The following is a 27,492-nucleotide window of genomic DNA, read 5'->3' as shown; positions in this document are numbered from 1 at the left end:
ATCCTGGGACTAAGTACGTAAATAGGTAGCAACCAGGTAGGTGAACAATTATATGAGGTACACTGTGGGGAAAGTCCTTCACTACACTAAAAATAAAAGGCTTTTGTTTTTAGAAGCTAGGCGTTAAAAACACATTTCAATTTAACTTCCAAAGGAGTTTCAGAAAAGGAATAAGTGAAACTATTTCCATTGTCTGATCCAATTGATAATTCTACTGATGAAGGAGCTATCCGATCTAACTAAGACTTAGTTTCTGGTAATACCTCTGGAGGCCTGCTCAGCGGTTAATGATCACAGTGAATCCAGTAACATCCAGAACTTCAATATTAATACCTAGGACTGGGTGGGCAGAAACTAAAATTGGAAAGGGTGCCTGGAGAAAAACTTATGAGAGTCCTGGCTCTTGTTCACATTTTAAAAGGTGGCCTATACTGCCTAGACGGTCATTAAATCTTTGCATCCTTTGATCTAGAGACGCCACCTCACATCTCCTAGGTAAATACGTATAACAGGTAACCAGGATCCCATTCCAGACACTCTCTCAAAGCAATTACTGGGTCCTCCATGGCTTTTACAGCATCCATATTATTTCATACAGTGCTGTGCACAGAGGAAGGCCCAGTTAAACACCTGCTGGTTAATAAATGCCTTAAAAAAAAAACTGGTTAATTTCTAATTTCCACATACTAGGTCAATATGCTTATTTTCGTTTTCTAGCAATCCACACCACGTGACCTCATTATGTCAGCCTTAAACTATTTCTCTAACCTACTTACAAAGTATCTGGTTTCATCTCACCTCAAAGCTGCCATTAAGTATCTATTATTACCAATTTTTTAACACATATGGTCACAGAAGACCAAATGTTAGCCTTTCACTTTTCACGCTCCAATGCTAGTATTCTAATAAGTTGCAGCATCCCATCCCTTAGGGCTAGAGATAATGAGGAGAAAAGTGCCACAGATATTAGATATGACCCACTATTATATTCAGATCTTGAAGCAATTTGGATAGTTTGGAAATCATTATCATGATGTAGGATTTGGAATTTTAATTCTTCATTCTGTAACTTAAAGTAAAGGGAAATTTTAAATGATTTACAGCCCTGCCTGTGTGAACTGCAAGGATTTCCGCTCCTAATTCCTTCTGGCAATTCCTTCTCTGCCTGTGTAGCTCGTCAACACTCCTGTGCGGATCAGCATTTAGCTCAGAACTTGAGGACAGCCGCCATTCTCTATTCTGTCACCACTGTCAACACTTCTCCCAACAGTTTTCTCTGATAATATTATATGCAAATATCCAAAGGTTATTAACAGTTCTACTTAGAATTATTTAGTGAGATAACCTATGATTATGGTTTTAAACAATATCATTAATCTTAGTTTTGAAAACTTGGCAATTGTTATAAATAATACTGCTCTTCAGTTTAAATCCTATTTTGAAGTTGTTCTTTTACTTCACATCTATCATCTTCAGATTTTTATTAACTCTTATACCAGTTCAGTTGGTGCTTAAAATCATGGCATCACATACCAGCCTTTAAGATCACTTATCATTATATTAATTTTTTTTAAATGATACTCATTAGGCAGAATACCAATGCAATTATATTCATAATAAACAGATATGGAAACATTCTTAAAATCTTTATTATACTCTTATTAAAATAAAAATTTATATTTATTTATTAAAAAATTTTATTAAATGTTTATTTTTGAGAGAGAGAGCATGCATGTGCGTGCACACACGTCGGGGAGGGGCAGAGAGAGAGAGAGAGAGAGAGAGAGAGAGAGAGAGAAAGAGAGACAGAGAGAGAGAAAGAGAGACAGAGAGAGAGAGACAGAGAGAGAGAGACAGAGAGAGAGACAGAGAGAGAGACAGAGAGAGAGAGAGAGAGAGAGTGAGTCACACAGAATCTGAAGCAGGTTCCAGGCTCCCAGCTGTCAGCACAGAGCCCAACACAGGGCTCGAACTCACGAACTATGAGATCATGACCTGAGCCGAAGTCTGACACTTAACCAATTGAGCCACCCAGGTGCCTCTATTTTCTTTTATTTTTGAGAGAGCGAGTGGGAGTGCACAAGGGTGCATATAAGCTGGGGAGGGGAAGGGGACAGAGGGAGAGAGAGAGCATTAAGCAGGCTCCACACCTGGTGGCACACATGGGGCTCAATCCCACAACTCTGGGATTATGACCTGAGTTGAAGTCAAGAGTCAGACGTTCAACCGACTGAGTCACCCAGGCACCACATAAATAAGAATTTATATTTCTTGATTATAAGAATCTTAGCATCACTGATATTCCTTTTAAATTTTCAGAGTTTACTTTTAATTTTTATAAATAACCCACAGACTCCCCTCTTTCCCCTAAATTTCTGACAATGTTTAATATTAAATATAGATATCAAAAAATGCTTGAAGAACAAAATCAATTTTGGATTTATAAACAATGAATGACAAAGTTTAATATTTTTTAAATTTATGATAAAATTTAATAGTGTAATTTAATATGTAAATCATGCAAGGAAATATCTTTTCACAATTACTAAATATTTAGGCCCCACCTACTCCACAGAAGTCACTAAATTAAGCTTTATGCCTCATTAACTATTATTGCATTTGCTCTTAAAACTGGTTTGAATAATTTTTCCATTGCATTACAGTACTTACCTTGTGTGAATCCATTTCTGCTTTTAATTTGTTTTGTGCCCATTTTACTTTTATGACATGAGAGTTGATATCTTCTTTTAATTTGTCAATTTCTCTGGTGAGTCTAGTAGTTTCACTTTCCTAAAACAATATCACTAGGTCATATTTTTCACTTATACAATCAACCAACTCTTTGTGTATCTTTTATGCCTCATCAAAATAATCAGTGCAATTAACACTGTATTTCAGGGGCTAGCATATTATAACCTACAAGCTGTAAACCTAATTTAAAGTTCAAATGATTAAGAGAGTAGCAAAACCCTACATCAAATTAATAGACGTAAGATGATTAACATTTACATTTTAACCAACTAGATACGTTGCAAGTACAAGCACACCTTCATGATTCTTCTCAACTGGCTGGCATTCAGGCAAAATACAAATTAAATATTTCCAGAATTCCTGAGAACAATGACAACATTTCTGAACTAAAAGTTAATTTATAAAAAAAAAATAACATTCATCAGCAAGAAATGATAATCCACTAGAAATAAGACCATGCCATGAGGCAGCTAGTTAACAGTAAGGACTCTAAAAAGCTCAGTAATTAAATCTTTTGGGGCAAGCATCTAAGAACATGTTTTTCTGCAAGAAAAATATAAATTCTATGATAAATAACTGTTACATTGAGATTCAGTCAAATCGTATACTTCTGGCTGAAAAATTGTTTACATCTTGATCATACTATGTATATATTTTACCAAAATAAAATGTTTTGAAGCAGGACTCTCATTTCTTCAACATATAGATATTAAAAGAGGACTTTAAAAAAATACCTGTCAAGAAAATGTTGTTTAATAAACATGTGTCAATCTCATTTTTTCCCAGCAAAGACTTTTTGCAGACAAGTAATGAGATATTAAAGTTACTAAAACATTCATGTTCTTAGAAGGCAAACTAACAAAACCACTTTATGTTTAATAGTGACTTAACCACATTAAGTTATGATTATTTGATTAAAGAAAAGCAAAAAGAATACATTTCAACTAAGGTACAACAGCACCACGTTATACCTTTGTCTCATACAGCTGGTGCAACCGTCCTTTCTCCTGAGAAAGCTGCTTAATTTTGTTAGTGTTTTTCTCAGATTCTTTATTTGCATCTCTGAGTTTTCTTTCAAGTATCTCTTTTTCCTTTCGAAGGTCTAAAGATTCCTTCTCGCCTCTTACATACTTCATTACCATTGCTTCTTTTTCCTGGCGTGCCTCTTCACATTTTTTGTTGGCCTTTGAAAAAATATCCAGCATTAATAAAACTTTTTTTGCAAAACAAAATCAAAATCAATCAAAATAAGTAATACCTGGGGCACCCGAGTGACTCAGTGGGTTAAGCATCCAACTTTGGCTCTGGTCATGATTTCACAGTTCATGAGCTAAAGCCCCACATCCGACTCTGCCCTGACAACAGATCAGATCCGCTGTCTCCCTTGCTCTCTGCCCATCCCCTCCTCTCTCCCTCCCTCTCAAGAACAAATATTAAAAAAATAATAGGGGTGCCTGGGTGGCTCAGTCAAACATCTGACTTTGGCTCAGGTCATGATCTCATGGTTCGTGATTTCAAGTCCCACGTAGGGCTCTCTGCTGTCAGCACAGAGCCTGCTTCAGATCCTCTGTCCCCCACTCTCTCTGCCCCTCCCCTGCTTATGCTCTGTCTCTCTCAAAATAAATAAACTTTAAAAATAATTTTAAATAACAAAAAAATAATAAAATAAAATTTTTCTACAGTATCACCAATGTATTTTTGGGTTTTTTTGCACAACATTCTCAGGCCTGTGTCATGAAATTTTTAAATGAAAGGAAAAATTCAGAATTACAGAAAAAAGATACAGCCAATAAATTACTATCACTACTATTTGCCTTTACTCTTTCCTTTTCCTTTTCCTTTGGCTGACATAGTTACTGTTTCCCATTTACTCCTCCAGATCCACTCTTCCACTCTTTCCTATCCCACCCTGTGCTTTGGGAAGATGACTATCATGGACCGTATCAAATAAGTTCCCTTGCCCTCATACTTCCAGTTGGATTCAGTCAACAGGAGGCATTAGGCAGATCAGAACTACAGGCAATGAGTGAGATCTGGCTCCTCCAGAGTCACCACAGGTTCGCGGAAGGCCACTGTCTGTGTCAGGTGTCCACACTATACAACTAACCCTTCTGAGTTGCATTACCTGCTCCCTCCCCTTATTCCTTTAGCCCAAAGAGTAACAGTGGCTCCTCTAGCATCTCAAGACCCCGCATTTTCCTTTGGGTCCCCTAAACCTTGTCCATACTTTTTTGTAAAGAGTCCTTTCATTACCTTCTCAAATCGGCAGTTTCTGTTTTCTGCCAGGACCCTGACTATATGGCTGACAATTCCTAAAATCTAAAAATCTTAGCTCCCTCGCTAACTGTAGGCTAATGAATGATCATCTGATTTCTTGTATATGAAAAACTTTTCTAAAGCGTTTCACTTAATAAAAAAATATCTAGGGGCACCGGGGTGGCTCAGTCGGTTAAGCGGCCGACTCCGGCTCAGGTTATGATCTCGCGGTCCTTGAGTTCGAGCCCCACGTCGGGCTCTGTGCTGACAACTCAGAGCCTGGAGCCTGTTTTGGATTCTGTGTCTCCCTCTCTCTGACCCTCCCCCATTCATGCTCTGTGTCTCTCTGTCTGAAAAATAAATAAACGTTAAAAAAAAAAATACCTAATTGGATTGTGATATCTATATACTCTCAAAATTCTGTTAATATAAGCCAGTGCTCCATATCCTGAAGTTTCATGCAATGAAAACTTCTACAGATAGCCCTTCATTTAAGTAAATTTACACTCACAGCTTGCAAATATGATGGAACACATATTTATGTTATAAAAGATGAAACCTTAAACTTTAGGGCTTTTCATTGGCATCTAGTGGTAAATACCAACTGATACTATAACTGAATTGAAGAAGATATAATGTTAAAGAGAATATAGGTAAAGCTACCATGGTCTGATGAAAAGTACATGACAAAGAACGTTTCATGAAGTTCTGCTATAGCTGATAAGCACATCTAGTAGACACTCAGAATACTATACGAATACTTTTCAAAATTGTCCAATTGGCCCCCCCCCCGAAATAACCTGTTAATTTTCAGGAAAAATTAAGGGAAATATTGGAATAGGAATGTCAGAGATCCCTGAGGATTTCACGACGTAATTGTAGACAAGGATTGAGAAAACTGTGCTGGAACTGGTTAACGGAATTAGCTATATTTTTAGATAATTGAATAACTGTTCTTAGGAAAAGCAATTAATGATAATATCAACTTAAAAAGAAGTCTAGTTTCATAAGTTGATGTTCAGATAATGTATTAGCTTTTGGAAACACAAAGAACAAGTTGTGGCTTCTGTCCCAGAAAAGCTCATTATCTAGGTATGAATAACATATAAACAAAATGTTTACACATTATATAAACAACATATATACATATAACATGAACAAAAGCGCAAATGCCTAGTTGTATAAAATAGCATAACTTTTTTGAGGATATCAAGACATTTTGGAGGATTTAAATTTAGTATGTTGGTTGGACTGGGTGGGGGGAAGTAGTTATGAAACAGATTTAATTAGAGATTACATCTTCAAAGGAAGAAGGGCTTCTCTTATCATGCTAATGAGTTAAGATTTTATCTTACAGGCAATGGGAAGCCAAAGGGTTTATAAATCAAACCTTTTATTAAACGAATTAGTAAGATAACTGGTGGCAGGATGGTAGCTTCGCTGAAATTGAGAGATGGGAAGCAGAAAAACCAGAAAAAAAGACAATTAAAATAAAGTAGAATAGTATGAGGTTCTGGACTATGCGAGGGATGTCCTGTTTCTCGGTCATCCGTGGATCAGCTGCGAAGGAATAACGTGGGGTGCTGAGTGTTCACATTTCTAGGTCTCAACCCAGATGATGGCAGCACCTACTTCCCAGAACTGCTGGAAGTATTAAACAAGATCATACAGTAACTATTGCTTAAGCTTCTGCAAAAAGTCTGTCCATTTAGGGTACAGATAAAGGAAGAGGAGCCAGTAAGTCTTTGGATTTGACCAGTTTAAGATATTTATCACTGACTTGGATAAACACATAGAAAGCAGGAATAAGATATTCAATAGGATTCAATAGCCAGTTAAAATTAAGATAAAATGTAAGATGTTCTGGTCTCAAAATATGGTAGATAAACCATCCCCATCTAAAACACCAAAAATTTAGATGAAATACAACAAATATTCTTTTAATAAACAGTTGAGCTCACAACAAAGTATGAGAAACCCCCAGGGCCCAAGAAGCTAAGAGGAAGCAGGAATCCAGAATGGTATGCTAGGCCTGAACTCTTCATTGCCCTGTGGACATTTCCCAATCCAGGAATGGGGGTATAAAGGGAACATGCTGTAAGTCCTTGAGAATTTATAATATAAGCCTACCCTCCTGGAAGTTTGAGGTTCGTATTCATTCTACCTGCAGTCTGAGAAATGGAGAAACCTCAAGCTGGAAAATTAAACTGGGGAATGTACTGTGTGTGCGTGTGCATAAACAGGTGCACACTCATGCTGGGAATTTACTTCTAAATAAAATTTAACCAGGTTTGGTGACTCTACATGAAGGATAAAACAGTGTTCATTTTACTATTCTTTCATCTTTTCTACAGGCTTAAAAATTTTCAAAAAGTTGACAGGAAAAGGTAGGGGTAAAAAGGAATGAAGCAGATCTATAAATATTTAAATGAAATGAACTCCAAAATCTACACCATAATACCCACTTCGTAGGGTTGTTGTGAAGATTAAATAAGTTGTAAAGTGCTTTGAACGTGGCCTGGCCCATAGCTAAATCTCAATACACTAGCTAATGTTAATAACTTCACCTATAGTTTTCATCATTATAGAGAGAACAATTACATAGTAGTGAATGCAGCATGTTGCCAATTATTTTAAAAAGGGGGGATGGAAGGAAGGAGAATACACACATGCTTGTCTAGGCAATAAACATTTGGGGAAAATACACAGGAAACTGGCATCGATGGTTACCTATGGGAAGGGGGAAAATGGGAGAAAATGTTTGGAAGAAGCCTCATTTTTTACTGTTTGAATTGTTATTGTATATATCCAACTACTATTTTGTTTTTATTTGAAAATATAATAAACTCTAAAGAATACATTTTTTAAAAAGCTTGGTGGTTCTAATTATCAGTTACGTTTGAGTCTACTAAAACCAACAAACTCTTAAGGTCTCATCCTCTATATTTCTCTTCAATTAGTACAAAAAGTTTGAGAGCTGAGAGCATAGATTTTAAATCATCATATTGTAAAGAATCACAGAAATAAAGGTTGAGGATCAACTGTTTGCTAAAGTTCTTCCAGAAAGCTACCTATGATAGTAGCTTTAGGGCAGAAAGAACAGGCTCCATCTCACTGACAGTGTTAGCAGGCAGGTAACACTTTCTGATTCAATTCACCATAAGGACCAATTGTTAGGCATTATGCTAGGTTTTATGAATAGAGAAATGAAGATGACTAAGATCCTATACTTAAGAGTGCAGGCAATAATAACACAAAAACAATACTTAAAATGATCTCTTCTGAAATCCATATATACCAACTCAAAAATATTACCAAAATGAATTAAGTAGGAAACCTCCCAAAAAGATATACAGTAAGATTCCAATCAAGTAGGAGGAATCGGGGGCGCCTGAGTGGCTTCGTCAGCTAAGCATCCGACTTTGGCTCACATCATGATCTCACAGTTTGTGAGTTCGAGCCCCACGTTGGGCTCTGTGCTGACAGCTCAGAGCCTGGAGCCTGTCTTCAGATTCTGTATCTCCCCCTCTCTCTATCCCTCCCCTGCTCACGCTGTCTCTCTCTCTCAAAAATAAATAAAACATAAAAAAAAAAAAAAAAGTAGGAGGAATAAGTATATGAATACATACACATAAGCTTGTGTGACATACCTATGTATGTGATAAGATACATAACCAAAATATTAATAATTACTACAGAACAAGGAGTGGGATATAAAGGGATTGGGGGCAGGAAAAGAGAAGTACAAATGAAGGAGGACTTTCACTTTTTTTTCTATATACTTCCTTAATTTTAAAAATATTTTTGTAGTTAGCATGTATTTATGCATTGCTTTAGCATTTTTTAAAAAGATTAATTACCTATTCTTAAGATACCACTGATACTCAAAACAGTCTAACAAGTTAGTTTACAATAAACAAGAAAGAGTCACCAGAATATCAAGTTAATAATGATATTGATTTGAAAAATACCTGTTCCATTCGATGGGCCATCTCCTTATGTAACTGCTGAACTGCATTTTTAGCTGCAATGTCTTGAGCTACTAGTTTATCTTTGGAAGCTTTAACTTCTTTACTAAGTTCCTCTATTCTTGATTCTAACTGAAAAGAAAATTATTTCCAGTTATTTTCATAGCTATACCAAGTAGGCCACCAACACATTAAATAAATATAAACAATGAAAAGGAACACAGAGGAAGTAATGAATATACTTCAAACACAGAAATCAAAAGTAAATGTTAGCGATAATTCTAAATCTCATTAGAAGTAAGTAAGTATAAAGCTGACACAGATTCTGGTAAGATGTATATAGTAAGCTCCAGAACAATCACTAAGGAAATAAAAAAATATAGTGAAAATATGAAAGAAATTTAAATGTTACATATTTACTTAATGCATAAGAAAGCAGTAAGGGGGGAACGGGAACAAAATAGACATGATACATATAGGAAAAAAAAATGGCAGACAAATCCACTGTCAATAACAACATTAAGTGAGATTGTGTTAAATAATCACATCAAAAGGCAGAGATTATCACACTGGAATAAAAAAACAAGATCCAACAATATGCTATCTATAAGAGGGATTTTAAATTCAAAGATTCAGACTAAAAGAAAAGGATGTAAAAAGATACAGCTTGCAAACAACCATAAGAGGAGTGGCTATACTAAGATGCAAAATAAACTAAAAAAAAAAAAACAAACGTTACCAGAGATAAAGAGGAATATTTCATGATGGTTAAATGGTCAATCTATAATAATTCTAAGTATATATGTACCTAATAACATAGCACCAAAATACATGAACCAAAAACTGACAGAAATGAAGAAGGCAATAGTTGGAAACTTCAATACTTCAATAATGGACAGAAGTACACAGAAGATTCACAAGGAAATAGGAGACTTGAGCAAAATTATAGAACAACTGGATCTAACACATCTATACAACATTCCACCCAACCAGAGAAGAATACACATGCTCATCAAGTATGCATGGAACTTTCTCCAGGACTGAACATATGCCAGGTCATAAAACAAACCTCTATAAACGTAAAAGACTGAAATCATATAAAGCATGTTCTTCAACCAGAATGGAATGAAACTAGAGTCAATAACAGCCAAGTAATCTGAGAAAATCACAAATATGTAGAAATTAACACCTCAATAACTAATGGAAGAAATCATAAGGAAAATTAGAAAATACAAGGTGGTGAATGAAAATAAAGACACAACATACCAAAACTTAAGGGTTGTATCTAAAGCAGTCTTTAGAGGGAAGATTATAGCTATAAACACCCCTATTAATAAAAAAGAAAGATCTCAGGGCGCCTGGCTGGTTTAGTCAGTAAAGTGTGCAACTCTTGATCAAGGGGTTGTGTGTCTGAGCCCCACGCTGGGTGTAGAGATTACTTAAAAATAAAATCTTAAAAAAATAAAAGAGGCGCCTGGGTGGATCAGTCTGTTAAGCGTCTAACTCTTGATTTCAGCTCAGGTCATGGTCTCGCAGTTCGTGTGATCAAGCCCTGTATCAGGCTCTCCGCTGACAGCGCACAGCCTGTTTGGGATTCTCAGTCTTCCCCTCTCTCTGCCCCTCCCCTGCGTGCACACATGTTCTCTCTCTCAAAATTAAACGTTAAAATTAAATTAAATTAAATTAAAATAAAAAAGAAGATCCTAAATAATAATCTAAATTTCTATCTTAAGACACTGGAAAAAGAAAAGGAAACGAAACCTAAATAAAGCCAGCAATAGGAAAGAAATAAATATTAGAATGAAAATTAATGAAATAGAAAATAGAAAAACTGAAAATTCAACAAAATGGTTCTTTGAAAAGATTAACAAAATTGACAAACCTTTAGGGAGACTGACCAAAAAGAAGCTGGTGGGGGGCGGGGGTCTTCTCAAATGGAAATGAAAGAGGGGCACACAGATCTTACAGAAGTAACAGAAATAAAACAGTATGAATGAATACTATGGCCAATTTAATTTAGATGAAATAAATGGACAATTCTTAGAAAGCCACAAACTACCAAAACTGGCTTAAGAAAAAAAAAACAAAATCTGAAGAGACCTATAATAAGTAGAGACTGAATTAGTAAAAAACAAAAAAAAAAAAACAAAAAAAAAAAACTGTCCACTAAGAAATATCCAAGCCCAGGAGACTACACAGATAAATTCTACCAAACATTTAAGGAATACCAATTATTCACAAACTCTTCCCCAAAACAGAAGAAACACTTCCATTCTATAAGGAATGAGAAACACTCATTCTATAAGGTCAGTACTACTCTGACACCAAAACCAGAGAAATCACAAGAAAAAGGGCTATAAGACCAGTATCTCTTATCACTGTAGGTACCAAAATCCTCAGTCAATGGAAAATATAATACTAGCAAACCAATTCTGTAATATACAAAAAAAATTATACACTATGGCCCAGAGGGATTTATCCTAGTAATGCAAGGCTGGCATTATACACCCAGATATCAACTAATGTAATGTACCATATCAATAGAACAAAAACACATGATCACTTCAATAAATACACAAAAAGCATTTGATAAAATTCAATACTCGTTCATGACAAAAAAAACACTGAGCAAAATAAAAAACAACAACACAAAACACTAAACAAAGTAGGAATAAAAAGGTACTTCTTCAACCTGATAAAGAGCATCTGTTAAAAACCCACAGCTAGCTTTGTACTTAATGGTGAAAGGCTGAAAGCTTTCTCCCTAAGATCAGGAACAAGAGAAGGATATTCATTCTTGCTACTTCTATTCAATACCATATTAGAAGGTCTAGGCAGGGAGGGCAATTAGGTAAGAAATAAAAGCTACTCAGATTGGAAAGGATTAAGTAAAACTCTCTATTTGCAGATGACATGATCTTATATTCAAAAAATCCTAAGAAATTCACCAAAAAACCTTCTAGAATAATGAACTCGGCAGGTTACAGGACATAATATACAAAAATTAAATGCTTCTATACAGTTGTAATTAACAACCTGAAAATGAAATTAAGGAAATAATTTCATCTACAATAGCATCAGAAAGAATAAATACTCCAGGAACAAATTTAATGAAAGTACAAACTTACACTCCGAAAACTACAAAACACTGTTTAAAGAAATTAAAGATCTAAATAAATGGAAAGACATCCATGTAAGTAGAAGACCTACTATTGTTAAGATGGTAAAACACCCCAAATGAATCTACAGATCCAAGGCAATTTCTATCAGAAGCCCACTTGGCTTCACTGTAGAAATTGACGACATGAGAGTAAAATTCATATGGAAATGTTAAGGAATTAAAAACAGCCAAACAATCTTGAAAAAGAAGAACAGGGGTTCTTGGATGGGTCAGTTGTTAAATGTCCAACTCTTGATATCCATTCAGGTTGTGAACTTGCAGTCGTGGGATTGAGCCCCTGTCCAGCCGTGTGCTGACAGTGTGGAGTCTGCTTGGGATCTCTCTTTCTCTCTCTTTGCCCCTCCCCTGCTGGCACTCTCTCAAAATAAATAAATAAACTTTAAAGAAAGAAAGAAAAAGAACAAAGTTTAAGAACTCACATTTCTCCATTTTAAAATTTACTACAAAATAACAGTAACCAAGGTAGTGTTGGTACTACTGGAACAAAAGACAAAGAGATCAATGAAACAGAATTAAGGGTCGAGAAATAAACCCATATATCAAACAATCTTCAACAAAGATGCCAAAACTATTCAATGGAGGAAGAACAAAGAACAGTCTTTTCAAGGGATGATTCTGAGACGATGGAATAGCCACAAAGAATGAAGCTGAACCCTTACGTGATACTATGCACAAAAACTAACTCAAAATGAAAACCTTTATTAATTTTTTTTTTCCATTTATTTATTTTTGAGAGAGTGAGAGTGCAAGCTGGGGAGGGGCAGAGAGAGAAGGAGACACAGAATCTGAAGCAGGCTCCAGGCTCTGAGCAAGTGTTCACCACGGAGCCCAATGCGGGGCTTCAACCCACGAACCGCGAGATCATAAATTGAGCTGAAGTCGGACACTTAATCGACTGAGCCACCCAGGTGCCCCAAAATGAATTAAAACTTAAATATAAAAGCCAAATTATAAAACCCTTAAAGGAAAACATAGGGGTAAATCTTCACGATCTTGGATTTGGCAATGGAATCTTGCATATGACACCAAATGCACACGCATACACAAAAAAAGATAAATTGGACATCATCAAATTTGAAAGCTTTTATGTTTCAAGTATACTATCAAGAAAAGTGAAAAAAAGGGGCACCTGGCTGGTTCAGTCAGAGGAGCATATGACTCTCAATCTCAGAATTGTGAGTTTGGGTCCCACACTGGGTGTAGAGATTACTTAAAAAAATTAAGATCTTAAAAGAAAAAAAAAAAGCGAAAACACAATTCAAAGAATGGGAGAAAATATTTATAAGCCATATATCTGATATAGGTTTATTATTCAGAATATAAAAGAACTATTACAACTTGACAACTAAAAAAAATCTTTCTTAATGGGCAGAGAATTTAAATAGGTATTTCTCCAGAAATATACAAGATGTTCAACTTCCTTGGTCATTAAGGAAATGCAAATCAAAACCACAATGAGATACTGCTTCACACCTATTAGGATGGCTATAATTAAGAAGTCCAGGGGTGCCTGGGTGGCTCAATCAGTTAAGGGTCAGACTTTTGATTTTGTCTTAGGTCATGATCTCATGGTCATGAAATCCAGCCAAGTGTTGGGTTCTGTGCTGACAGCAGGAGCCTGCTTGGGATTCTCTCTCTGCCCCTTCCCTGGCTCATGCTCTTTCTCTCTCTCTCAAAATAAACAAACATTAAATAAACAAAAACAAAACAAAAAGTCCAGTAACAACAAGCATTGGCAAGAATGTGGAGAAAGTGAACTCTCATACACTGCAGGTAGGAATGCAAAATAGTGCAGCCACATTGGAAAACAGTCTGGCAGCTCCTCAAAAACTTAAATATAGAATTATCATATGACCCAACAATTCCACTCCCAAGTATACAGCCAAGGGAAATGAAAGCATATAACTGATCACATAAAAACTTGTACATGAATGTTCATAGCAGCATTATCTTAACATCCAAATAGTAGAAACAACTCAAATATCCATCAGCTGATAAAAGGACAAACAAAATGCTATATATCTATGCAATGGAATATTATTCAGCCATTAAGAGAAATGAAGAACTGATACATGCTACAACTTGGATGAAACCTTGAAAACATGCTGAAAGAAGTCAGACACAAAAGCCCCATGTTACATCCCTCCATATATATGAAACTCGCAGAAGAGATAAACACATAGAAAGTAGGTTGTTGTTCCCTAGGGCTCGGGGAAAGAAGGGGTTCAGAGGGAAATAAAGAGTGACTACTAATGGGTATGGGGTTTCTTTGGGAGGTGATAAAATAGTTTACTGTAGTGGTAAAAGATGTACAACTAAAAACCATTAAACTGTACATCTGAAGTGGGTGAATTGTATGGTATGTAAACTATATCTCAAAAAAGCTGTTGAAAAAAATCCCTAAATGTTAGCTTATGGAACACGTGCACTAATTTTCCTTATGACAAAATTACCTAGAGTGACACTGTCCAATAGAATACAAGCCATAGTATAATTTATATTTTCTAGTAGACACATTTTTAAAAAGCAAAAACTGAAATATTAAACTTAATGTATCCAAAGTATTACCACTTTGACACATAATCAACATGGAAAGTTGAGAGATTTTACTTCTTTTTTATACTGAGTCTTCAAAATTAAGTGTCTGTTTTACCTTATAGCATTTCTTAATTTGGACTAGCTATCTTTCAAGTGCTCAGTGGCTATATGTGGCTAATAACAAGTTCATGAAATGAACAACTCTGGTCCTCTCCCATCTATTCAATCTGAAGTTTCTGGTCATAAGCAGTGACCTGCCTACCAACATGTGGCTTCAGCCCTTTATTAAGACTCCCTCGTACTTTAAAATTCTAAGTTTGGTTTACATGTGGTGTAGCTCTAAAGCATATAAAAATAATGATTAAATAAGTAAAATGTACAAATACAATCACTTTGTAATAATGCACTAAGTATACCAAAACATAAGCAAATGAAGCTTGGTTTAATTTTTTATTATTATGAATTGTTTACTATTATTTTCATTATATAGTTTTTGGTGAAGGATGAGACAAAAGGGAAGACTTTTAAGGCTAAAATGCTTCTAATCCTGTCCACGGGGGGGGGGGGGGAAGCAGCTCAGAAAGATAAAGAGCAGCTCAGCTTTGCTACTAGTCTGAATATTCAATTTGCTAATCCATGCATCAGAGATCATTAAAAAAAATTTTTAAAGGAAAGAAAAAGAGGAAAGACAAACTGGAGAAGCTAGCTAGCCAGATAAAATCTGAAGCAGGAGAGCCAATCTTCACAGTATAGTTCACAATAATACTGAGAATGGAATCATCTTAAACTATAAGCTTAAAAATATTCTAATGCCACATACTAACATTAAGGTATATATTACTTCCACCCTTAATTGGTAATAGTCTTTCTTACTACCAAATTGAATCCTTTTTTCCTCTGATCTCTATTATATATAGAATACACTCACATGTCTCGTAAGAATTTAAATTTACATAAGGGAAAAAAAATCAGGCTATAATTTCCACTTCATAAAAAAGAATGCTTTATATACCAATCAATCCTCTGCATTTAAAATACAATTTAGCTTAAAGAACTTCAATTTATACGCAAATTTTCAGGAATGTATTTACTTTATAAATTGAAGTATAGTCTTTAAAGATTTTTGTCTTTTTACCTGTTTAATTGTGTTCATATGCTGCTTCTCTGTTTCTGTTCTTTTTTTTAATTCTTCTCTTAAATTGTCTTTTTCTGAACAAATGTCTAAGATGAGCTCCTGATGCTTCTTATTTTCTTTAATTAACCTAAATATAAAAAGGGTGGTATAAGTAAAGCATAATTAAAACTGGAGATGTGAAATAGAATCTATCTGCAGATTACAGGTACTTATGATAAATACATCAACATTCCTAAGTAATCCTTTCATAATGATACATTATACTTAAAAAAAAAAAAATTCTCTAGAGGTCAGGCTATTACCTTCTTGCTAGAAATTTGTATATTTCAAATCAAGTGAAAATATAGTCCTATAAAGAAAACCAAATTCTTTTAAGTTTACTTCTTTGGGTATCTCAAATATGCACTTCATCCCTTCAGTATTTGAACTCCTCCAGATCAGTGGTTCATAATTGAGGGCAAAGCCCTTCCAGACATTTGCCTGGAGACATTTTTGGTCACCCCATCAGGGGTGGGGGGTTGCTACTGGATTATTTCGGGTGGAGATCAAGGATGCTGCTAAACATTTTATAATGCAGTACAGCCCCACCACCAACAGAGAATGATCTGTCCCCAGATGTCCACAATGCTGAGGGTGAAAAATCTTGCTTTTTATTTTAAGAATATTTCAGTGATATTCTAGTAATAGTTACAGAAGAAGTTGAAATAAAATTAAAAATATATAAAATAGGGGAGCCTGGGTGGCTCAGTCGGTTAAGCGTCCGACTTTGGCTCAGGTCATGATCTGGCAGTGAGTTCCAGCCCCGCGTCAGGCTCTGTGCTGACAGCTCAGAGCCTGGAACCTGCCTCAGATTCCATGTCTCCCTCTCCCTCTCTGCCCCTCCCTCACTCACACTCTGTCTCTCTCTCCTTCAAAAATAAATAAACATTAAAATAATTTTTTTAATAAAAAAATTTTAAAAATAAAATAAAAAATATGTAAAACAAAATACAAAAGTTGAAGCAGAAATTTCATTGAGTCCCCTAGAAAAATATAAACAAAACCTTGCAAACTCAGAACTATAAAATAAGACCTCTAAGGAAGTTAAGAGCTAATATTTTAGATTTTTTCAAAGTTTTTTTTTATTTTTTTATTTTTTTTCAATATATGAAGTTTATTGTCAAATTGGTTTCCATACAACACCCAGTGCTCATCCCAAAAGGTGCCCTCCTCGATACCCATCACCCACCCTCCCCTCCCTCCCACCCTCAAAGTTTTTTTTAAAGTTTTATTTAAGAGAGAGACCGTGAGCAGGGGAGGGGCAGAGAGAAGGAGAGAATCTCAAGCCCCCATGAGGGGTTCGAACTCACAAATCATGAGATCATGACTCGAGCTGAAATCAGGAGTCATACGTTTAACTGAGCCACTGAGGTGCCCCTAGAATAGCAACAGCTATTACTTAACATTGACTACTCAATTACTAAGTTAATTTTTAAGTGCATTATTTCATTTAATGTTCAGGATTATGAAATTATTAAATCTGTGAAATTATTATGTCTTATGGAAAAAAACAAAAAAATAAAAACCTGAAGCCTAGCACTTGTTCCAGGTCATATAACTAGTATGTGGTTGAACTGAGATTTGGCTACAGGTCTAATTCCACAGCCCAAGCCTTTCTCCTACTTTGAAGTTTGCTCATTTACTCAACAAATGCTTACTGGGTACCTACTATGTACCTATACTATTTTTTTTTTTTTTAAGTTTATTTATTTACTTTGAGAGAGCAAGCAAGGGGGGCCGGTGGGGGGGGGGGAGGGAGAGAGAATCCCAAGCAGGATCCACATTGTCAGCACAGAGCCCTATATGGGGGTTGAATGCACAAACCGTGAGATTGTGACCTGAGCTGAAACCAAGAGTCAGACACTTAACTGAGCCACCCAGGAGCCCCCCTATACCGCTCTATGTGCTACAAGTATGTCAGCAAACTATCTCCACCCTCATGGTGTTTACATTCGAAGGGAGAAAATGAAAATAAACAACATATAATAAAATGTCAGGAAGTGATCCCGTCCTCTTAAGAAAAGTAAAGGAGGGCATGAGGGTAGAGAGCAACTCGAGCAGCGATTTTAGATAAGGCAGGGTAGGCCTCTCTGAAGAGCACGGGTATACAGTGAGGAAGCAAGTCACACAAATGTTTGGGAAGGAAAAGAATGTAGCATGCAAGTTTATCCAAGCCTTTTTAGCACAGTGGTTTAACTTAGATTATTTATTTGTTTAGGTACACATTCAAGTTGTTGCAGAAAACTACCTGCAACACAAGAATCCTGGCTATAGTTCACAAGTAAACAATTTACCGAGGCAGAAGTGAAGAGCAGCAAACCCTCCAATTGTCACATCCGATGCACAACTGTTCCTAAGAATTCTGGTTGGGACCTTGGACAATATACTGATGTTAGAAAATAGAGACAAGGATGTGTAAACAAAGACATTTGGAAATAGATTGATTCAGGAAAATTTAAACCAAAGGAACTGAAAAGTAATTTTCTTTATAGAATATTAAATGAAGGCGAAAGAAAAAAAAAATAGTTGTTCCAGAGCTAAGCCGAGTTACAAAGCATTTTCTTTGGAATTTAAAATATCATGTGAGGGGTGCCTGGGTGGCTCAGTTGGTTAAGCGTCCTACTTCAGCTCAGGTCATGATCTCGTGGTTCATGAGTTCAAGACCCGCATCGGGCTCTGTGTGGACAGCTCAGAGCCCAGAGCCTACTTCAAATTGTGTCTCCCTCTCTCTCTCTGCCCCGACCCCACTCACGCTCTGTCCCTCGCTCAAAACTAAATAAATGTTAAATAAAATAAAATAAAATAATAAAATATTATGTGTATAACAAAAGATGAACTTAGTTAAAAATAATATCTAGTATTTTTAAATGTCTTAACGTGTACAAACAATTCCATCAGATGTCATCCCCCTCACAGACATGAAAAATGTTTGGTTGATATGAACCACAAAACAGAGTTTGCAGGTGGAAGGGGGACTCTCCAACAGCAGACCTCTGACCACAACTGTGCTTAGCCCAGTCTACCACGCGGCCACTATTCAGACAGGATGGGGCAAAAAGAATTTTCTACTGTATTCCTAATATTTTTAGATAAATTTAATACAACTAGTTCAGTTCAGATAACCACATTAAAAAAATCTTCTGAAGCCAAAGTAACTAGGCTCAGATTTTAACTCTGGCATCTACTAGCATGTGACCTTGACTTAATCTCTCTGTGCTTCGGGTACCTCATCTGAAAAATGGGAATAATAGTTCATACGACAGAGAACTGTGATTCCATGAGTTAATATATGTAAGTGCCAGGCATATAATCAACAGCATGTAATTATTTGCTGTTATTATTATTTAATGTACAACATCTCACAATTTACAAGAGGAGCATTAAAGTGAAGAGTCCAGATCTGAGCAAAGTGGGAAGACACATCAGAGACAATCTCAAAAAAAGGATCTGAAATTGCACTACTAGGCATTTATCCAAGGGATACAGGTGTGCTGTTTCGAAGGGACACATGCACCCCCATGTTTATAACAGCACTATCAACAGCCAAAGTATGGAAAGAGCCCAAATGTCCATCGATGGATGAATGGATAAAGAAGATGTGGTATGTATATACAATGGAGTATTACTTGGCAATCAAAAAGAGTGAAATCTTGCCATTTGCAACTATGTGGATGGAAGTGGAGGGTATAATGCTAAGTGAAATTAGAGAAAGACAAAAATCGTATGACTTCACTCATATGAGGACTTTAAGAGACAAAACAGATGAACATAAGGGAAGGGAAACAAAAATAATATAAAAACAGGGAGGGGGACAAAACAGAAGAGACTCATAAATATGGAGAACAAACTGAGGGTTACCGGAGGGGTTGTGGGAGGGGGGATGGGCTAAATGGGTAAGGGGTTCTAAGGAATCTACTCCTGCAATCATTGTTGCATGATATGCTAACTAATCTGGATGTAAATTTTTTAAAATAAAAAATAAAATTAAAAAAATAAAAAGGGTCTGAAAGAACAGTACAAAAGGAAAATAAGGAAGTTACCCTAAAAATTAACAATGGTAAAAGCACTGAAGGTCTAAGCACAAAAGCATATAGTTTATTCATAACAGCAGCAGTCCAGTAAGGATATGAGAAGCAGCCATACCCAGGCACCCCAAGGGTAGTATTTTTAAGTTTATTTATTTTGAGAGAGAGAAACAGTACGAAAGGGCCAGAGAGAGAGAGAGAAAGAGAATCCCAAGCAGGCTCCGTGCTGTCAGCACAGAGCCTGACACAGGGCTTAATCTCTCGAACCATGACATCATGACCTGAGCCGAAATCAAGAGTTGAACACTTAGCTGGGCCACCCAGGCGCCCCAGTTTTAGGGTAGTATTAAGAAGAAACTTGAGTTTCGGGGTACCTGGGTGGCTCAGTTGGTTAAGTGTCCAACTTCAGCTCAGGTCATGATCTTGCAGTTCGTGAGCTCGAGCCCCACATCAGGCTCTGGGCTGACAGCTCAGAGCCTGGAGCCTGCTTCAAATTCTGTGTCTCCCTCTCTCTTTGCCCCTCCCCTGCTCCCACTCTGTCCCTCTCTGTCTCTCAAAAAATGAATAAACGTTAAAAAAAAAAAAATTTTTTTTTTTAAGAGAAGACTTGAGTCTCAAGAAGAATTTGTACACTCATGTTCACAGTACTATTATTCACAATAGCCAAAATGTGGAAGCAACCCAAATGTCCACTGACAGACGAATGGATAAGCAAAATATGGTATATACATAAAATATTCACCCATAAAAAGGAAGGCATTTCTGACAGATGCTACAATACGGATGACCCTTGAGGACACCCGCTAAGTGAAATAAGCCAACTGCAAACAGACAAATACTATGATTTCACTTTATATAAAGTATCACGGATAAAGTTTAGAAACAGAAAGAACAGTGGTTGTCAGGGGCTGAGGGCAGGAGAATAGGGAGTTGTTGAATGGGTATGCTTTTCACATTTGGGTATGGGTTTCACATTTGAAAGATGAAAAAGCTATGGAGACTGGTTGTACAACAATAAACCTAACACTACTGAACTGTATGCTTAAAAATAGTTAAGATGGGGATGCCTGGGTGGCTCAGTCAGTTGAGCATCTGACTCTTGATTTCAGCTCAGGTCATGATCTCATGGTTTAGGAGATGGAGCCCCCGCGTTGGGTTCTGTGTTGACAGTGCAGAGCCTGCCTGCGATTCTTTCTCTCCCTCTTTTTCTCTGCTCCTCCCCCACTCGTGCACACTCCCTTTGTCTCTCAAAATAAACATTTAAAACAAATATTTAAGATGGGAAATCTTATGTGTATTTTGTCACAATCTAAAATAAAAATTGAAAATAGAAAAAAAGAAAGGCTTTGGATGGTTCAGAGATTCGAGTTCACTGGATAAACCAATGAAGGGTAAGCTGGTTTGGGGAAGACTGATCCACTGAGGAAGAAAATCTAGAAGAGGGGCATCTGGGTGGGTGGCTCAGGTCATGATCTCATGAGTGTGGGATCAAGCCCCAGGGCAGAGCCTGCTTGGGATTCTCACTCTCCCTTTCTCTCTGCTCCTCCTCCCTCTCTTTCCCTCAACATAAATAAACTTTAAAAAAAAAAAAAAATCTAGAAGAGTAAACACTGGAAGCAAGAGATCATTAAAAGCCAGTTACCTATCTAGCAATATTTGGATTATATTTTTTTCTGTCACCCTCCTCTAGTATATAGACTGCTTCCACTCCTTTCTTTACATATGTATCTCCCATTCCAAATTTTTTTTAAGTATCATTTTAAAAAAAGAGAATCGGTCTGTATTTTAGTGAAGGTTAAGAAGGTTTCCTTTCTTAAAGGTTATAAAAGACTGTCTAAACATTTGCATCACTTAAATAAAAAAATCTAGAATAAAAATACAGGACAATATTAAGATGAAATAAAATTAAACCATCATTAAAATAGAAATTAACTCTATCAATCCAAGAGAAGTCTAAAAATAACTATGTTCTTAATTACTGATAACTAACCAATTCTCTAAATTTTAATTTTTAAAACCAATGGATTTACGATGGGAATTTTAAGAAAATCTTTTTTAATTGCATGACTTCTTGTTTCCTTTTGAATTTCTCATAGTTTTAACAATATTATGCTCTACATTCTTTCAAAACTGAAAAACTTGTCTTTATAAATATTTCTAGATCTTTAATGAATTCACATTAATATTTATTCCTTTAGGCATATATTAAGTAACTAGACAAACTTGACGTTTGCTCAATTATTCAGCACATATTTGTTGATGAACTGCAACGTGCATGACTATTATGGAATTCCAAGATGATACTTTCCTTTAAAGAATTCAATCTTTAATCCTAACCGTTGGGGGGGGGGGGGGGGCACGAAAATGTTAAAACCTTACTTCTTTATGGTGTGCTCCTGTTGTAAATACTTCTCCTGCACACATTTTTCAAACATAACTAATGCATGTTCTCCCTTATTCATTCCATTTGGAACTCGGTGTTCTTCTGCAAACTCTGTAGATAAAAGCTCAGATTCTATTTCTTCCAACAAATCCTCTGACGCCGAAACATTCTTTATTTTTGAAATAAGTTTCTTGGTGCAGTCTGTATCGTAAGGACTTTCTGAATAAGTCTTTTGATTTGCTGCTTCTGTAAATGTAGATGACCTCAATTCCGCCAATATCTGTGTCACTGTCTGCTCAGTTTCATTTGTTTTCGAAGCTTGCTCTGTAAAACCTCCACCAGGAAAATTAGCTAGTTGTTCAGAATTTTCTGGGCATATGTCTGTTTTAGCACAAGAATCCTCACCTCCACCATGATCCTGAATATAGTTTTCCTGGGCTTCAATCTGATTGTGTTCATTAGGCTGACATAAAGTTTTATCAAAGTTTAATGATGGCAGCGTAGACTCATTTTCTAAGCTGCTGCTGTCATCACCAGACAACAAGTTGCAGGAGTCTTCCTTTAATTCAAATGTTTTCCCGATATTTTTATCAGAGGAAATGGAGGCTATGTGCTCTGCCTCTGACATGCTGACTGGCACCACTTCACTCTGCACTGCTTCAAATCTGTTCCTGGTCTTCGTTTTACATCTAAAAAAGTGAAAACATCAAAATTGTAAACAATTTAAAAAGTTTCGTAAACCATGACCTCATATGTATTTGCATATACTCCATGATGTGAAATAATTAAGGCCACAAATTTACCAGTAATAACTCTTTGAAAGGGGGAAAAAAAACCCACAACAAGTAAGATAGGCAATCCAAGTGTGCCACAACCAGGAGGGTGCTACAAATCTTACTCTCCTTTCCTCCTTTAATTCAGTCACACAACTTCACTTCAGGTGCAGTTTGCATTCCTTAATCACCTCTATGAGATGTTGGGTATAAAATATACAAGTTTAAATTGTTAGAATTCAACTGAATTGTTTAGAATTCCTTCAGTTCCATGAGAGGCAAAAGACACTCTCAAGAATCTATCAGAAAATATTGAAGGAATATTTCACTAGAAGAGAAAAATTATAAAACAACTCACACTAACGATGATAACAATTTACTGACAAGGAAAACTCTATCTATAGCCCAGGCTCCTAAAGCTGGATGTTAAAGATCCCTGGTGGGAATTTGTTTTTCATCCAGGCAAAAATCCAGGAAGTACCATGGTGATTTTCAAACATTCTCATCAAGAATAAACAATGCTCAATGCAACTCAAATGGAGCCCATATGCACTGCCTGGGTCATAAAAAAAAAGAATTCAACAACTAGAATACATTTTTATGCTGTTTATGAGGGTTAATATTTTAGCTATTTTCTGAAAATTAGTCAACTTCAAAAATTATCCTACGACAGATAAATATAAAATATTTCAGCAATCTTGATGAAAAAGAACCATCAACTTCTTTTCGTCACACATCAACAAAGCATGTATAGAGTAGATGAGCTACCAGTGTCATATAAGGTTGGATAAAAAAGGGGACAGATCATAGTTTTGACACAAAGTAGGAAAGAAAGAATTCCAGATGGAAGGTGTATTTATGGAAAACAAAAATATAAAATTTTTGAATAACAGAAAGATATATATTCATGTTGGTCTGTGATGGAAGCATTGGTCAGGGATTCTGAAAAATGATAAGAGACTGTCAGGTGGAACCTGGGAATGATATGCAGGAATAAATTTTATGACACCATAAATCATGATGGACTTGTATACTTGATTATACTATAGTTTCTAGCACACAGTAGATTCTCGAGTATTGCATTAAAGTACAGAAGTGATCTAATAAAACTAGTACTGTATTTGAGGAACATTCTTCTAGGAGTGTAGAAAATGGGGAAGAATAATTCTAAGAAAAGAGGACCAGTTTGTTAAGTACCCTGTTTTTTTAGTTTAGACTGCCCTTTGAGGCATCAACTATCACAGACACTGGCCTTAATCCTACACATTACCTATCTGTATAACACATTTCCAAAGCACCAAATAGAAATTATCATTTTCTTGCTGCATATATATTATAACGAAGACAAAGCCCACACTTGTATTAAAGGCTTGGTTTACACAATACAAATTAATGCAGTAAGTTATAAAGGCCTCATAAGCATGCTGTATTCTAAAACCTAAGACAAAATAATTCTCACACAGGGGCATTAACCACCTGTATAGTTCTCCCTAAAGTAAGTCACTGTGAGATATAACTTGTGAATGTGTTGCTGCTGAATTTGAAGTATTAATTTAGAAATCAATCTAAAAACTAATGAAGTGGTTTTAATCATCATAACCAGTCAATGTTATAGCAACTGAAGGTGAACTCAGAGCTGACCAAAATAACAGGTAACAGATAAAGAATCTATTTAAATGAGTTAAGTAATACAAAGGCATTGTGACTCTCCAGCACAGAGCAAGTAAGAAGTTTTATCATTAGAGAACGTGTGCCATGCTTTGTCAAGAGAAAAGCACTAAGCAAATACTGAGTATCCTTTTATCCAGCTTTCATATTCTCCTGGGTTCAGTCTTCACCCTTTTTTCCCTCCTAGAATTCATCCACTTTGAAAATTTGAACCAACAACTCCTAGCAGATATCCACATTAGTTACTTTCAGTCCAGTATTCTTGAGTTACAGATAATGAATTCCTGTTTGCCTTCACTCTATCTCTGTACCGGTATTAAAATCTCCCTCTGAATGTAGGCATTTCAAATGGATATTCCACCACAGCCTCAAACTGAAAACGGTTTAAAAATCTCCAATCAAAATTGTAGCTCCTATAATTGAGCACTCCCAGCTAATCCTTTCGATTTGTCAATGGTATCATTTTTCTTAGTCATGACTCCTTCCCTTCCTTTGCTCTCATATTCTTTTACCAACTTCATGTCTCCTCCAATTATACCTTCCTTTCTGCTGCCACTGTCCCCTACCTGCAACCCAATTCAGGTGTAATCACTTCATACCTTAACACTTGAAATGTTGATTTCTCAGTCTTACTCCATTCCTATTGTCTTCCCTGCAACTCCAAGTAAAAAAATAAAGAGCTTAATAAAAAGTGCAAGTGACTTGAGACCGCACTAGGTCAAGTATCACCCAATCCAGAAAAGGGGTTGAAGCATGTACTACAATAGCTCTGCCAAAAGGGAACAGGAGCTGCCCTGTGAAGGGAGCCGGCCCTCGATGGCAGAAGGGACCAGGGAGCTACAACACTGACCCTAGAAGATCCACACATATCATAACCTCCACAGAGACGACCACCAAATGCAACCAGATGAACCAGATTAAGACCAGGGATATCTCTTTCCTCTTTGGAGGTTCCTATAATAAGAATTCTGCCTCCAAGGGCTGGTCTTCGGCCAACTACAAGAGGGCTAGCTAGAGAAAAAAAAGAGGGAACATATTTTAGAGTCAAATTACCTCTTCTTTAATTCAAGCAGCTGGAAACTTAACACCTTTATCCTTTCTTCAGGTAGAATAAGGAGTTTGTAATGTTTTTTGTGGCTTGTTTTGTTTCTTAAGTAATTGAAACCTATCTTAATTTCTGGAATAAGTTTTCTCTGATAATGAAAAGTGGCAGAAAGATACAACATCAAACCCATACAAGGGACTGTACTTCAGAGGGAAGTAAAAAGGATGGGGGTGTTTTACAGAGGATGATTACGGACCTGAGAATAAAAACTAAAACCATGTTTATACCTCAGAATGTGATTCCTCCTCAGTAAACCAGTCACACTACTTGTCCAATCTTATCTCTCAACACATTCCTAAAATCCTAGGACCTCACTATAATCTACCACCCTGACCAGACTACTCAAGATTCCTTCAACCTACACATTAACATTTCCATGGCTTTGCCACGAGTCTATTCGGAGTCTAACTACATTTAAAGGACCAATTCTAAATCCACATCTTCCTCCAAATTTTCTCTCATTGTAAGGACAGAAATAATCTCTCGTGTAAATGCAAACGTGCTGCATTTGTATATACTCACCAAGCACACAGTCCCTGCCTTCCTAATGACATTTCTGGACAGTCTTTAGCTTTTTAAATGAGCTTTGTACTTTCAAGGAGGAACCTCACTCTGAAGTGAATCAAACTTCTTAAATCCCAAGCAATATAATAAGGGTAATAATGAATAATCTAACATACACTCTTTACTATATTTACATTTATTCTTGCAAATGTTAAATGTTGTTCAGTTCTCAATGAGGGTGGGACCCACTGAGTTTATACAATGATCTGAGACTTGTAATATTATACGAACAGCGCAGAATATTGTCTCACTCTCAATATTTATCTAAGTGAAAAAAAATAAGTCTGTTTTTATGATTACCTCAGCTTAGACTGTTTTACATATTACCCTTCCATAAATTAAAGGAAGCTTAGTTTAACCTCAAAAGACAAGTACTTTCTATATTGTTGCTCACTATATGCCCCTGACCTTTCACATAAATTGACATCTGGTAACCGCTTAGTTTGCAAACTTAGTTTTCGGATGCTCAAATGAATACTACTTGCACAACAAAAGGAGAGATGTTGAGAAAAATCTATGTGTATATATGTAATAAAGCCATCAACCAAAGATTAAGTAACTGTACAAGATTATGTACAATGAGCTTGATTATGTCCACAATGAACCAGATAACTGGGGGGGAGAGGGACCAGTCAGCTGAGTCCTCTTGCGGGCCTCCAGTTGGCAACACAGATGTAGGCCAGTGTGGTTGCCATCCAAGTTTTTTCTTTGGGGATAGGGGAATTGTCATTGAAATTACTGAGGATCCAATAGCCTAAGAGCAGTTAGACAACAGGTTTACAAAATTGTTTTAATTAAGAAGTGCTCGTACAAATCTAATCTACACTCACATATAAAGATACAGTGATTACAATTACAGTATCTATTCCTTTTTTTGAGTTCAAAATAACACAGGTTATCTGACTTTTTAGCAACTCTTACTCATTAGGGGAAAATGCTGTATTTAAACCTTAGCAGTCACAAAATTCCTCAGTTGAAGCTTCCCCTGCCCAGAGTTGGTTCTGTTTCTGACACAGTACTACAGGACCAATTCACACTTCAATATTGTTTCAGGAGTGAGAATTGGTTTCGCTCTTACTGGAGCTCATCAGCTGTAGGCAACTGGT

At 36.3% G+C, this 27,492-nt stretch overlaps 1 protein-coding gene across 2 annotated transcripts in view; it reads right to left on the bottom strand.

Moving 5' to 3' along the window:
- CCDC186 (coiled-coil domain containing 186) overlaps positions 1-27,492 on the bottom strand; it is a 51,857-nt gene that overhangs the window by 18,996 nt on the left and 5,369 nt on the right. For both annotated transcript variants that reach the window (XM_078434847.2, XM_060641424.3), the window contains exons 2-6: positions 22,273-22,965; positions 15,830-15,956; positions 8,979-9,107; positions 3,723-3,935; positions 2,671-2,790 (exon numbers count right to left, since the gene is read on the bottom strand). In XM_078434847.2, coding sequence (XP_078290973.1) covers positions 2,671-2,790; positions 3,723-3,935; positions 8,979-9,107; positions 15,830-15,956; positions 22,273-22,965 — 1,282 coding nt within the window. The remainder of the gene's footprint in view (positions 1-2,670; positions 2,791-3,722; positions 3,936-8,978; positions 9,108-15,829; positions 15,957-22,272; positions 22,966-27,492) is intronic.

Source organism: Panthera onca, chromosome D2, assembly GCF_046562875.1.
Source record: "Panthera onca isolate mPanOnc1 chromosome D2, mPanOnc1 haplotype 2, whole genome shotgun sequence".
Taxonomy (NCBI): Eukaryota; Metazoa; Chordata; class Mammalia; order Carnivora; family Felidae; genus Panthera; species Panthera onca.
Note: the sequence above shows the minus strand (reverse complement) of the source record. Positions and strands in the feature narration are given on the sequence as shown.